At 39.8% G+C, this 14,359-nt stretch overlaps 1 protein-coding gene across 1 annotated transcript in view; it reads right to left on the bottom strand.

Moving 5' to 3' along the window:
• Positions 1-14,359, bottom strand: part of FAM81B (family with sequence similarity 81 member B) — a 70,577-nt gene that overhangs the window by 30,891 nt on the left and 25,327 nt on the right. Inside the window, exons 3-4 of the mRNA XM_075542666.1 lie at positions 11,565-11,808; positions 5,278-5,396 (exon numbers count right to left, since the gene is read on the bottom strand). Coding sequence (XP_075398781.1) covers positions 5,278-5,396; positions 11,565-11,808 — 363 coding nt within the window. The remainder of the gene's footprint in view (positions 1-5,277; positions 5,397-11,564; positions 11,809-14,359) is intronic.

Raw genomic sequence — 14,359 nt, 5'->3', positions numbered from 1 at the left:
TACTTTTAAATCTCAAAATAGGCATGGTTGCCAAAACATCCTGGTATTGCTACAGCTACAGACACACACACACCAATGAAACAGAGTTAAGAGCCCAGACGTAAATATATCTGTTGACAGCTGATCTTTAATGAAAGAACAAAATCCATTCTATGGGGAAAGAGAGTCTCATTAGCAAATTAATCTGGCAAAAGTGCATGTTCATTTAGAGAAAAATGAAACAGAAGCCATATCTCTCACGATACGCAAAAAGTTAGCCAGGATGAGTCAAAGAGCTGATTATAAAACAGAAAGTATTAAAATCATAAAAAGAAAAGAGCAGCAATCTTAGGGACTCTAACACATGGTAGAAGTATACTAGAAAGCATAACTAAAATGCACAGATAGCAGAAGACAAGTTAGAAAACAAAGATCTTCTAACAATGAACCATTTATACGGTTACCAAAAGAGTAAAAAGAGAACTTCCAATTTTGGGGGAATTTTGTGTGTGTGTGATTCAAGTGTGTTTTCATAAAGGATAGAAGAAGTTTCAGGTTTTACAGTTAACTGAACACAGGACTGCACCTCACACATGGTGACCTGAGGCCACAGAGAGAGAGAGAGAGAGAGAGAGAGAGAGAGAGAGAGAGAGAGAGAGAGAGAGAGAGAGAGAGAGAGACTGCAGCACAGCACAGCCAATTGGAAGACAGAGGAGCAGCAGGAAAAGAAATGGAGGAAAATATTTTTGAGGGGATGAGAATACACATTGTACAAGGGACAAATACTTGAAATTTATAGGAAACTTCAATACTACACAAACAAAAAAGACAAATAACTCAATTTTAAAAATGGGCAGAGGCATGAATAAACACTTGTCTGAAGAAGACATCCAAGTGTCAAACAAACACATTATAACTGCGTCCAATTATTTGCCATTAGAGAAGTGCAAATCAAAACAAGAATGGGATATTTACACAGCAACAATAACAAGTGAAAAAAGACAGAAAACAGCAAATACTGGCAAGAACATGGAGAAATTGGAATTCCTATATGTTGCTGGTGAACTTGTAAGATGATTCAGCCAATGAAAACAGTATGGTGCTTCCTGAAAAAAGCAGAAATGGCATTTGATCCAGCAGTTCCACCACTAAATATCCTCAAGAAAAGAGAGCTGAACATGAATAGAAATAGGTACACCCATGTTCACTGCATTATTCACAATAGCAAATAGAAGCCACCCAAGGGCCCATCAATGGATAAATGGATAAACAAATTCTGGCAAAGACATACAATGAAATTCTAGGCAATTTTAAAGAATAACAAAGATGTTCAGAAATGCCTCATAACATGGCTGGGCCTGGAGTATATTTTGATGATTAAAAGAAGTCAATCACAAAAGGAAATATTTATACATAAATCCACAATCTTGAAAGAAGCGTGTTGGCAGCACTGAAGGCATTAGCAAAAATTAAGGCACCAGAATTGAGAGAATGTTTTGTGAAATGTGTGAACAAGCCGACGGAGCACTGGGAACACTCACTCCTCTATGTCAACAAATCTTCAAGACAGTCACCGACCAACTGACTGGAAGAGATCCATACTTGTGCCCTTTCCAAAGAAAAGGGACCCAAGAGAATGTGGCAGTCATTGAACGAGATCATTAGTATCCCAAGGAAGTAAACTTTTGCTCATGATAATTCAACAACGGGGAGCTGCCAGAAATTAAAGGCAGATTCTGAAGCGTCCCTTGCACGTGGGATATCAATGCTAAATAAGATGGATCTTGGTTGAAAGCACAGAATACCAGAACTATGGTTGCTTGTGTTTTATTGACTGCGCAGGGGTACTCAAGTGTCTAAGGAATTATGAATAATATTGAGCAAAATAGACATTCTAGAACACTTAATTGTGCCCATGCAGAACCTGTACTTGTATCAAGATGCAGTTAAACAAACGGCACAGGGGAATACTGTAGGGTTGAAAATCAGGGAAGGTGTGCATCAGGGTTGAAGTATGTCATCATGCTCATTCAATCCATATATTGAGCAGGTAAACTGAGCAACTGGTTGTTATGAAGATAAACACGGCATCAGGATCGGAGGAAAGCTTATTAACAACTTATGATGAAAGTCAGGTGGTCATGGAGAAGTGCTGCTGAAGACCAGGGATTTCTTACGAATTACAACTCAGGGCAAAGAAAACAAATGGAACCAATAGCCAGCATTGCTAGTTTGCAGAGAAATAATAGCTAGTTACTTTTGGAGAAAGGGTTCTTAGCCTGTTGCCATTGAGCTGTTTCTAAATCGCACCCAAATGGTTTTTCCTAAGTCTTTCAGGATCATGGCTCTTGATTTGGGGAAAATCACTGTTTATGTTCTAAGGATGCCTGTATCAATCCAAAGATGACCTTATTATAACTTTCTTTACTGTCTCTGGTTAGTATTTGTGACAACTTCTTTGTTACATTGAAGATGGAGAGTTTGTGTTCCTTCTATTCTTCAGCGGCTTTGTTATGACCCAAGTGATAAAAGCAGAGTGAAATATTGAATCAATTGTTCTTAGCTTTTGCGGTTGTTGTTTAGTTCCCTCGAGTTGTGACCCATAGCAACCCGCCGTATAATGCAGAAGGAAGAAATGCTGCCAGGTCCTGCACCGTCCTCCCAATTGTTGCAGCCAAGGTGCCAATGCAGCTTGTGGAGGGCCTTCCACGTTTTCACTGCCCCCAGCAGCATGTCCTTCTTCAGGAACTGGTCTCTCCTGATAATACGTCCACAGTACGTGAAATGAAGTCTCCCAGCCTTGCCTCTTAGGGGCACTCTGGCTGGGCTTCTCCCAAGGTGGACTGGCGTGTCCTTGTAGCAGCCCACGGCACTTGTCTTCTCCAGCACCACAGTTCAAATGCATCGGTTCTCCTCTGGCCTTCCTTATGCAATGTCCCTTTCACACACACATGAGCCAATGAGAACACCATGGCTTGGGGGAGACTCACCTTAGTCCTCAAAGTGGCAATATTCTGAGGAGTTCCTGTGCAGCAGGTCGACTTAACACATCTTTTGTTCTCTTGACCGCTGCTCCCATGAGCATGCATTGTGGGTCCATGCAGGATGAAATCCTCGATAATTTCAACGTTTTCACAATTAATCATGATGTTGCCACCTATTGGCCCAGTTGTGAGAATTGTAGGCTTCTTTACATTGAGCCGTAATCCATATCGATGCCTGCAATCCTGGATCTTCATCGGCAAATGCTTCAATTCCTCCTCACTTTCAGCAAGCAAGGTCGCGCCATTTGCACATCACAGGTTGTTAATGAGCCTGGTGCCACATTCTTCTTCATATAATCCAGCTTCTCTGATGATTTTCACAGCATTCAGATGGAACAAGCAAGATGTGAGGACACAACTTTGACATACACCTTCCCTGGTTTTAAACAACGCAGCGTTCCCTTGTTCTGTTCACACAAGTGGTGGCTTGAAATATCAGCAATCTATATCTTTGTTGTTTCTTCATAGAACATGGAACATGCTTCTTATTTTTAATCACACATAGATTTTTCCAGTATGGATCTCTGCCAAGAGCTAGCAGCTAGGCTGTGGACCTCCTCTGTTGTTGCTGCGACTGGAATTTATATCTACCCCTGTGGGTGCCCTTCGGCTAGCACTCCTTTCCCTTTCTTGCTGTAAGATTGATTGAATAGAGGAGAAGGTGTCAGAAACACACTAGGAAACTTTAAGAACCTTACTTTATTGGAAACGTTTGCTTTTGAAACTGCTACTATATTGGGGTGGGAATGAAGAGTGTGAAGCTCATTGCAGTTATAAACGACTGAGCTTAATTCATGAGGTAGAAAAATGCTTTCTAGAATTATGTGAAAATCATCAACCTAATTTTACTCATGCCAAAATGTTAAATGGAACTAGGGTCAAAATAAGTGGAAAGATAGTGATTAATTTGCCCCCATTCATCTTCCAAAAACACAGAAAGGAAACGGCAGTGGGAGGGTGAAGATAAGTGTAGCCAGATTCTGTTTGAATTACCAAACAGACTCGACATTTTCCACGAAAGTGAGACATTTCCAGGAAAAATAACATGGTGTCCTGAAATCACTGCTTAAGAATGAAAAAGAATATGTAATAAGAAGATGGACAGATCAAAGGGCTGTCAATCTTCTCCCTGATATGACTCTATCCACCATTTAATTTCATTTAAATTTGTTGGTTGTTTTGTCTTGTAGGCAAAATGATAAGTTTGTAAGTGGTTTGCAAATAGAAATAGACCTTGAGAGTGCTATGTGAACACTACCAACTTACACCAAATCGCCAGGTTCATTTATAATGGTCCTTTGGTACTTGGATTCTTTTTAAAAACATGGTGCAAAAACAAAACAAAACATGGTGCATCCAAGGAAGGTGGCATATTGGTGGATGTTTGTTTTATTATCTTTCTTCATAATGTGTCTAATATTATAAGAATTATTTCATAGGTATCAAATATTATATAGCAAAATATAACCATGTATCCTTCAAATGTATCTATACATCTATGAAAATAGTAATATCTATATGTATGCATGTGTGTATGTACATTATCTCCAACTCTGGACCACTTTATCACCTCTCTCCTCCTAAATATGAACACAAACATCATAACCAAAATACTCTTCTCATAGGTAAGCCCTTGAACATGCCAAAGCAATTCATCGTTCAGTTCTTTTTGCACACACGTTTTCTCTTATGCCAGGTGACTTTCTTATCTAGCGATGGAGTGGTGTCCATGATTAGCCATTTTTCAGTCATCCTTGGCACGCCTTCAGAGCGGTCCCCACCTTGTCAAGACCTACATACTTTCTCTGACCTTCACAGCATTACCCTGATATTTAATTTGCAGGCAAGAGATGTTATTCAAAAATAGTATCTATTTGTTAGTCAATTTTTATAAGACATAAATAATTATTGTACATTTTTAATGTTTTAATGTTTAAATCTGACACACCTGAGGATTTTTATAAGGCCTTGTCTTTGTACGAGAATTTTATTCGGACAGTTGAGGATTTTAAAGATTGTTCTGCTAACTTTCTAGCTGGAACTGAAGTGAACATTCTGCATAAAGGTATGGAAATCCTGCATCTCAGAGGCAGCATTAGGCTTTCAAAGTCCTGTGACTTTGAGGCCACCATCTAACCAGTTTAGCTTAATATCAGACCATGTATTATTAATAACAATATGAAACTGTGCATGTGAGACTTTAGTGACAAAGAAGTGACTGCTAAGTGCTATTAAATATTATTCTTTTTCTCACCTGGCTACTCTTCCTCGAAGGTCTCCAACTCCGTGTAAGTGTTTGGAGTTTAGCTCCTGAACTGCAAAATTAGTCCCTGTGGCCGCCTCATCTCTTGCTCTTATTTGTTCTTCCAAAACCTATAATTTTTAGTTAAAATTTCATTAATTTATCATCATATATAAGAAAAAAGATCATATGGATTCTCCTTATTTTAAAAAAATGTAGACATCTTATTCAACATCCTGTATAAAACTGATATGGGTCAAACAACACGTATTTATTGGTGAACAGTTACAGGTTATTGGTAGATATAGTTATGGTTTGCTTTCTGGGGGATCATGGTTTTCACACACACACACACACACACGCACACACACACACAGTTTCCTTAATAGGTGACAAGTTTAGAAAAAGTAATTGTCAATGTGGCATCAGGAAATGCCCCTCGTAGATTTAATCTGAACCGCAGTGCAGCTCACACAGGAATGTGAGCAGATCCCGCTCAGCTTGTCTCACATCGGATTGTAAGGATTTGCATTGTTCTAAATTTCTTCAAAAGCATTCGAGGCTTAGCTGTGGGTGTATTCAGATTTTATCCTTGTGTATCTGTAATGATGTCCTTATTATATCTTGGTTCTGGAAATAAACTGACTTTCCTACACTACCATGTGGTTGGTCCTCAGACCAGTGGTCTTAATTTTTTGTAACTCTCTATATAAAAATAATTCTACTTGAAGAGCATATTTAAGTCTTGTTTAACATTTAAAAATATTGAATTTGACTTGAGAAACTAGGAATATATATGAGATTTGGTTTTACTCTGAAATTAGAGTATATCACTTTGGAAAATACATGCAAGTTTTGTTATTATATTTGACAAAGACCTCAACTATGCTTGAACTATGTTTATGTGCTATACCAGGAATACAGGAGTTCCTGTAGCCAGTGAATTCAAATAATTTCAAAGAATTCAATAATATTAACAATTTTTTTCAGTTATACATGGGCAGATTGAAACAACCTAAAATCAAAAAAGGAAAAAAAAGCCTTAACTGAAGGAACAAAGGTGTCAAAAATCTAATTAGTTTTTGTTTTCTTAACAAATAATAGTAAAAGAAAATTTTCCCTACTAAATATCACAACGTTATAAAATAAAATTAAAGTAATGTGGTGTTGCTATAGAGTCAAATGATATATAGCCAAATAACATAGCAAAATGTAATGAGGGTCTTGGTAAGTGTCAGGAAGAAATGTGCTCTACATGAAACTCATAGATCAATAGGGAAAGAATCTCACAGCTCATATTGGGATTTCTGATTATTTATTCATAAAAGAATGAATTTAGATCCTTACCTTATGCCCTACATACATCAGAATGGACGATAGAAAATATATAATGAAATCATAAGTTAAAAATTAGGCCTTAAAATAAAGTATAATAAAAATACTTTCACCTCTGAATGAAGTTGCTAATCTTCAAAGTAATGAGAGAAATCACAAAGTAAGGCTTTATGAAAGCCCTGCAAAAACATTATGAGCACAATTAAGATATAAACAACAAGCTGCAAATACCTTTATAGCAAAGCCAAGGTTTCAGTGGTACACCGGGGCCAGCACACACCTACGGCTGAGAGCTGACTGTACATGTCACCTCCCATCTTCATGTTCACATTACGTGGATTCTTCCTCTTTTTCACACTCTCTACTTTGTCAAGAATGATGTCTTTCTCCAGGTTCTGGTCCATCCTGATAGCGTGTCTAAAGTAAGTGAGACAAAAATCTCACCATTCTCGTTTCTGAGAAGTGTAATGGAGTACTACTAGCACAAACTGGTTTGTTCTTCTGGCATACTTTCCATGTTAATAATTCAAATGCATCCATTATTTATTTGTTCTGAAGCTTTCATATGCATATGAGGTAAGTGAAACACCGAGACTCGAGTCAGGTGCACAGCAGTCCTGAAAGTGATATCTTTGTGTTTGAACACGTTTAAGATGTCTTTTGAAGCACATCTGCCTAATGCAACACATCGTTGGAATTCTTGACTGATGCTTCTATAGGTGCGGACTGGTTCGAACGGAATAAAATCCTTTACTAAGTTAGTATTTTTTTCAATTTAGTGTCCTGTTATGTATCAGTCCAAAGGTGAACGTTTTTGTTTTCTGTATGCGGAGGTGTAATCCACACTGAAGGATGTAAGCCTTGATCTTCATCATTCGGTGCTTCAAATTGTCTTCACTTTTAACAAGACTGTCACTCTGCACGTCACAGGTTCTTAATGAGTCTTCCTCTAATCCTGATGCCACATTATTCTTTATATACTCCATTTTCTTGGATTATGAATTAGTTTATTGTGTCAACCTGATCGATAAACACGTGGGGTTAACTGAAGGATGGAGATATAAATGGCTCGGTGAGCCTTGCCTTTCAAGTTCTCAGGTCTCTTGCTTTGTGATGTCAGACCAGGGTGCAGCTGCCTTAGTGAGTTCCCTGCTTCAGTGGGCAAGGTTCACTTCCTGCAAGACATTCCCAAGGAGAAGCCACATGGACCTACCCTGATGCAGCCCTGGATGCTGGAGCAGCCGTGTGGAGGCCCCTGCCAGTGCTCAGATGCTTACACATTCACTGACACGGCTTTCCTCCTGCAGTTGGCGTCATAGTGTGTGTTTTGTGAGATGGAGGAGGACTTTATGCATTGGTGTTGGACACATGAGTTAATGTTGGACTTGTGGGCTTGGGCAGCACTGGGTTGGGATGTTTTCTTGATGTGCACTTGCCCTTTACATAAAGCTCTCTTTTATACATGAGTTTCTGTGACTTTGTTTCTCTAATGTACCCAGACTAACACAGACGATCTCCTCAGCAAACAGATTGATAAAAAGTATGGCAAAAAGACACTGCCCTGACGTATTTACTGATTTTAAATCATGCAAAAGCATGTTCGTTTTCCTTTCAGTGAATGCATCTTGTTCCATGTACAGATTCCACGAGGAAGGGTTCTTGAATTCCCATACTTCTGAATGCCACACATACTTTGTCCTAATTCAGTCAAATGCCTTTGCAAAGTCTATAAAAAATACAGGTAAACATCTTTCTGGTATTCTCTACCTTCGGTCATTATTTATCTGGCATCAGCAATGATATCCATCATCGCAGGTCCTTCTCTGAATTTGACTTCAATTTTGGGCAGTATTCAGTCCATGTTATGTTGCAGCCACTTAAAGATTATCTTCAGCATAATTTCACTTGCAATGTAATATTTATTAGTGATATCGCTCAATATTTCCTTCAGTCTGTTGGATCATGCTTCTTTGGAATGGTTACAAATACACACTCTTCCAGTCAGTTGGACAGGTAGCTCTCTCAAATTTCTTCGTATAGAAAATTGAGTCCTTCCAGTTCGCATCTGTTTGTTGAAACATCTCAACTGATATCCCATGAGTGCCTGGAAGCATGTTCCTCCCTAAAGCCTTCAGTGTAACTCAGGCTTTTCCTACACTGTCATTGACTCTTCGTCACCTTATTTTTCCAGATGATCGAATGTTGACCATTCTGTGCATTCTGCCCATCTTCTTTAGATTCTTCCTACATCATGCCTTCAATATTGCAACGCTAGACTTGAATGTTTTCTTCAGTTCTTTCATCTTGAGTGTGTTCATCCCTTTTGGTTTTCTGACTCTAGGTCTTTGCAAATTTCATTGTAATACTTTGCTTTTCAAAATTTTCTATTAGTAAAAAAACATTTTATTGGGGGTTTGTACAAATCTATCACAATCCATATATCCATCCACTGTGTCAAGCCCATTTGTACATTTGTTGCCATCATTATTCTCAAAACATTTTCTTTCTACTTGAACCCTTGGTATCAGCTCCTCATTGTCCCCCTCCGTCCCTGCTCCCCCTCCCTATTTAGTTTTTCTTTTTAAATGTAAAAAACCCTTTAGTTTTAGATAAGCTTGCAGTCACGTTTCAGAGTCTCAGCTGACACCCCCTTTAAGCCTTCTCTTCCTCGCCTGTCCTGTTAGTGGTCTTGTTTTCTTATCCGTGACATCATTCTGCAACTCCTCTGGGCTTATGGTTATTCATGTTCCACGCATCACATCTCTTCTCGAGAGCGTCTCCAAGTTTAGCTGAGATACACCTAAGGTTTAGCTGTGGTTCTCATCGACTTGTTTCATTTTCTTCATCTTCAACTTGAGCTTGCGTATGAACGGTTGGTGGTCTGTTTCTCAGCCAGCTACTAGGCTTTGCTGACTGATGAATGCTATTGTTTCTCCCTTATTTCTTTCCATCGATCTAGTCTATTTGATTCCTGTGTAGTCCATCCGATAAGGTCCTTGTGTATAGTTACTGTTACTGTTGTTTAAAAAAGGTATGTATCATGAATAAGTTCTTGGTCTTGCAAAATTCCACTGTGCGATCCCTGTGCTAGGTCTGTCTCGAAGTGCACACTTTCCAATTTCTGGTTCTTCCTTTTTGTTTCTAACTTTTCCATTTAATCACCAGTAATCATTGATGCACCTTGATTGCATGTTTGATCAATGTCAGAGTACAGAAGTCAATAAATATCTTCAATAGTGGAATTGCTAATTGAGTAAATTTGAATAATTACTTCAATAACTGGTCTTCCTTTATGCAGATAGGCATTATCCACTCACTGGCAACATTGGATTTCAGTATAGGTCTTGCAACGTTCCTTTTGACAATGAATGTGACACCATTTTTGTTCACTGTTCACATTGCCATTCTTGGCACAGGATCACACATATTATTGTCTGATTTAAAACGGTCACCATCAGTCTACTACTGTTGGGATGGTTATCTCAAGCATTCCATGTAATTTCCGACGATTTCCTTGGCCCATGTATTGTAGGTTTTATGTTCTGATTTTGAGTCATGCCGTATTGGTAAATGAAAGCCCTGAAAACTTTGGTTCCATCACGTCATTCGCGTTGATCTACTTAGAGGACGTGGTTCTATCACGTCATTCACGTTGATCCATCACGTCATTCGCGTTGATCCATCACGTCATTTGCGTTGATCTACTTAGAGTGCGTGGTTCCATCACGTCATTCGCGTTGATTCATCACATCATTCACGTGGATCCATCATGTCATTCGCATGGATCTCCTTAGAGGACGTGGTTCCATCACGTCATTCACGTTGATCCATCACGTCATTCGCGTTGATCCATCACGTCATTCGCGTTGATCTTAGAGGACGTGGTTCCATCACGTCATTCACGTTGATCCATCACGTCATTCGCGTTGATCTACTTAGAGTGCGTGGTTCCATCATGTCATTCGCGTTGATCCATCACGTCATTCACGTGGATCCACTCGTCATTCGCGTTGATCCATTACGTCATTCGCGTTGATCTACTTAGAAGACGTGGTTCCATCACGTCATTCACGTTGATCCATCACGTCATTCGCGTTGATCCATCACGTCATTCACGTGGATCCATCACGTCATTCGCGTTGATCTACTTAGAGGACGTGGTTCCATCACGTCATTCGCGTTGATCCATCACGTCATTCACGTTGATCTACTTAGAGGAGGGGGCCTTTCTCCAGCTGCATTTTGAGAGCCTTTCAACCTGAAGAGCTCACCTTCCAGCACTCGATCAGACAGCGTTCTGCTGCTACTCATCGGGCTTCACTCATCAATTTTTTTCAACAGTAGATTGCCAGGCCTTTCTTCACGATCTGTCTTAGTCTGCAAGCATCATCTAAACTATCCACCCCAGGGGAGCCTCGGGTATTTGAAATAACAGAGCATAGCTTCCAGAATCAGGAGCTACCACAGTACGGGAAACCTAGGGAAGATCACTTCTGCCAGAGGGAGCAGCAAGGGCAAAAACCTGCACCAGAGCACGTTGCTATATTTTACAAGCAAACAGAAGGTCAGTGTGGCCAGAGTAGAGGAGCAAAGAGTGGGAGATGGAGTCAAAATGAATGCAGGGACCAGATTATAACGGGCCAGCTGAACCTTCATTCCCAAAACATTAGTAATGTTTTAGTAAAACCTCTTATTAACATGACTGCAGTTATGGAAACTCGGATAGTTAGGCTAAAATAAGAACCTTAGCACAATGTCTGCTGCTTTCACAAATTCATATATAGCAATACATGTTCCATTGGCATAAATAAGCAGTTGAAAAATTGAACCATTTTCCTCTGGGATGACTAAATTTGTAACCATTTAGACGTCAATAGTAGCTACACATATCTGAGATGGAAAATGATGCTGTTGGTTGATAAATGTTGTCAAGCAATGCCAACATATGAAAAATAGAGAACCACCTCAATGTTTTGGTTGAGTTTCTTGACTATGCTGGTGATGGTCTGGATGTGACTCTCCAGCAGCTTCCTGGCAAGTGACTCCTCCTTTCTAAAGCCGTGGGTCCCCTGAAGACAGGCAGAGATGTCCTCCTTGATGCGAAAGGCTTGCTCTAGGAGGAAGGCGATGGTGCGCTCCTGGTTGTTTAGCCTGTCTTCTAACTGGCTTCTCTGGGTGTTTGGAATGACGGGAAGGAAAGAATGACCCCTGGTCAGGAAAAATAACAGAGTGGATATTACAAAACGAAGCTAGAGGACTCAGGAACCAGAACTCACATCGTCACTACTATTTTTTCTCCACCAGGAGAAATTCAGTAGTAGTTTAAGTACCAATGGAGTTAGAATCTTGGTTTAAATGTCAGCTAGAAAGCAAGTCAGACTTAATGCCTGCTTTGGTCTTGTAGCATGCATTTTTTAGGCTACTTAAGCAGGGAACGTTCTATACATTATGATGGTATATTTTCAAGCCAAATGGGTAGGAGTGGAAAGGAGAGGATTCATGAAGGAAGCTATTAGAAGCCTTTCTCTCCAGATGCATGTCTTAATATATCCCTGTATAGACAACACTAATCTAGAAACCATCTAAATTCCTTTAACTGTAGAAATCTGTTAAGTGCCAAGTGGAAGAATCTGTCTAGTCCAGTAAAATAGGCCACTATAAAAACAATTGTATGAACAAATAAATTTGAAAAACTTTGCAGATGATTCCCTTCTCTTAATGGTTCACATTGTGCACTAGCAAACTAATGGTCAGCATGGGCTTTCTCATTTTACAGATGAGGAAGTAGTTCATCATTGTTCAGGAATTGTTCTTGGCTCTGCTGAGCACACGGGCTAATGCAGTTGATTATCTTACTCCCTAAACACAAGTCACTTCCGAAGGCGTGTGTACTGATTTCTGATCCCTGACCAGGATATAGTTTGCACACATGAGCATGGAAACATCCCACGTTGCCATGGAACAAAGTTAGACATTTACTTTAAATATTCCTGTAAGACCATTATATTTCTTCATGATTGTTACTATCTTATGAAGGGAAAGCAAACTGAAAAAGTTTTGATATTCCTTAAGTAAATTTCTAATATTAAATATGCTGAAATTGGCTACCATATAAAGATAACTAAAGCTTGAAAAAGTTAGAAAATTGCAAAAGTACATAAAATTAGAATTTTACAACACTCTAGTTGAGAAATTTTATTTAAAAAACACTTTTATAAACTCGTATCCAGAATAAGCTTTAAGGAACACTGCTTTCACATCACTGCGATTTCATTTAAAATTTGCTCTGCAACAACAAAGCCCACATGGAAGAAACATACCAGCCTGTGTGGCCACGAATTGTCGAAGTGATCAGGTATCAAGCATCAAGGAACAAAAAAATCATATCATTGAAAATGTGGGTGAGTTCAGAGTGGAGACTCAAAGCCCACTGGTAGCCAACTGGACACCCCTTACTGAAGGTTGTGGGGAAGAGATGAACCAGTCAGGGTTCAGGATAGCAATGATGAAACATATAACTTTCCTGTAGTTCTTAAATGCTTCCTTTCCCCCATCATCATGATCCCAATTCTACCTTACAAATCTGGCTAGACCAGAGGATATACATAGATACAGATGGCAACTGGAAACACAAGGAATCCAGGACAGATGACTCCTTCAGGACTAGTGGTGAGAGTGGCGATGCCTGGAGGGTAGAGAGAATGCAGAGTGGAAACTGGTTACAAGAATCTACATATACCCTCCTCCCTGGGGGAGGGACAGCAGAGAAGAAGGCGGGGGGAGACATCGGACAGTGTAATATATGACAAAATAATAATAATTTATGAATGATGAAGGGTTCACGAGGGAGGGGGGAGTGGGGAGGGACGGAGAAAATGAGCAGCTGATTTTAAGGGCTCAAGTAGAAGGCAAATGTTTTGAGAATGATGATGGCAACAAATGTACATATGTTCTTGACACAATGGAAGTATGTATGGATAGTGATAAGAATTGTATGAGCCCCCAATAAAATGATAAAAAAATCCGCTCTGCAGAATGTTAATAATTATTAAGTAAAAGAAACAAAAGCAAAGCAAGACTGGATTGTTCTAATCAAACAGATTCTGTCTCAGGAGGTATGACTAAAACCAAACCAATCGCTGCTGGTCAGTCAGTGATTCCCACGTAAACCTCATGGTGCTAGCGCGTGTCCTAATAGGACGAGCAGAACGCCCTGAGGGTTTCCAAGGTGGCCCATCTCTATGGGAGCAGACCTGCCCGGGGAGTGCTTGTGCCCCATTGCCCGGTCTTGCTCCTGTGGGTGGGTTCAAACCACCCATCTTTCAGTTAGCAGCCGAGTGCTTAACCCTTGTGCCCCAAGGCTCCATGTAGAAGAGCCAAAATAATTGTTTTGTGTAAGGCTAATGGCAACTTTAAGAAACCACTTTTGCTGTGAATTATGTGAAGGTTTACAGAGCATCTCATCAGTTTTATATCCAACGTTGAATACACATTTTCCTTCAACTCATCCATTTCAATCCCCTCCGTGTACCAGTCCATATCCCACTGATCTCCCTGGGTTCCCTATTCCCATGCCTATTTATTTTCAAGATCTGTCTTGCCCTCCATTTCATCCTGATAACACTGTCGTTAGGCCCTATTGAACCTGTACCGACCCATAGTGACCCTCTGTACAAGAGAATGAAACACTGCCCGATCCTGGGCCATTCTCAAAATTGTTCTTATTTTTGAGCCTGTTGTTGCAGCCACTGTGTCAATC

The sequence above is a fragment of the Tenrec ecaudatus genome, chromosome 2, assembly GCF_050624435.1.
Source record: "Tenrec ecaudatus isolate mTenEca1 chromosome 2, mTenEca1.hap1, whole genome shotgun sequence".
NCBI lineage: Eukaryota > Metazoa > Chordata > Mammalia > Afrosoricida > Tenrecidae > Tenrec > Tenrec ecaudatus.
This window is presented reverse-complemented; position numbering and strand designations above follow the sequence as displayed.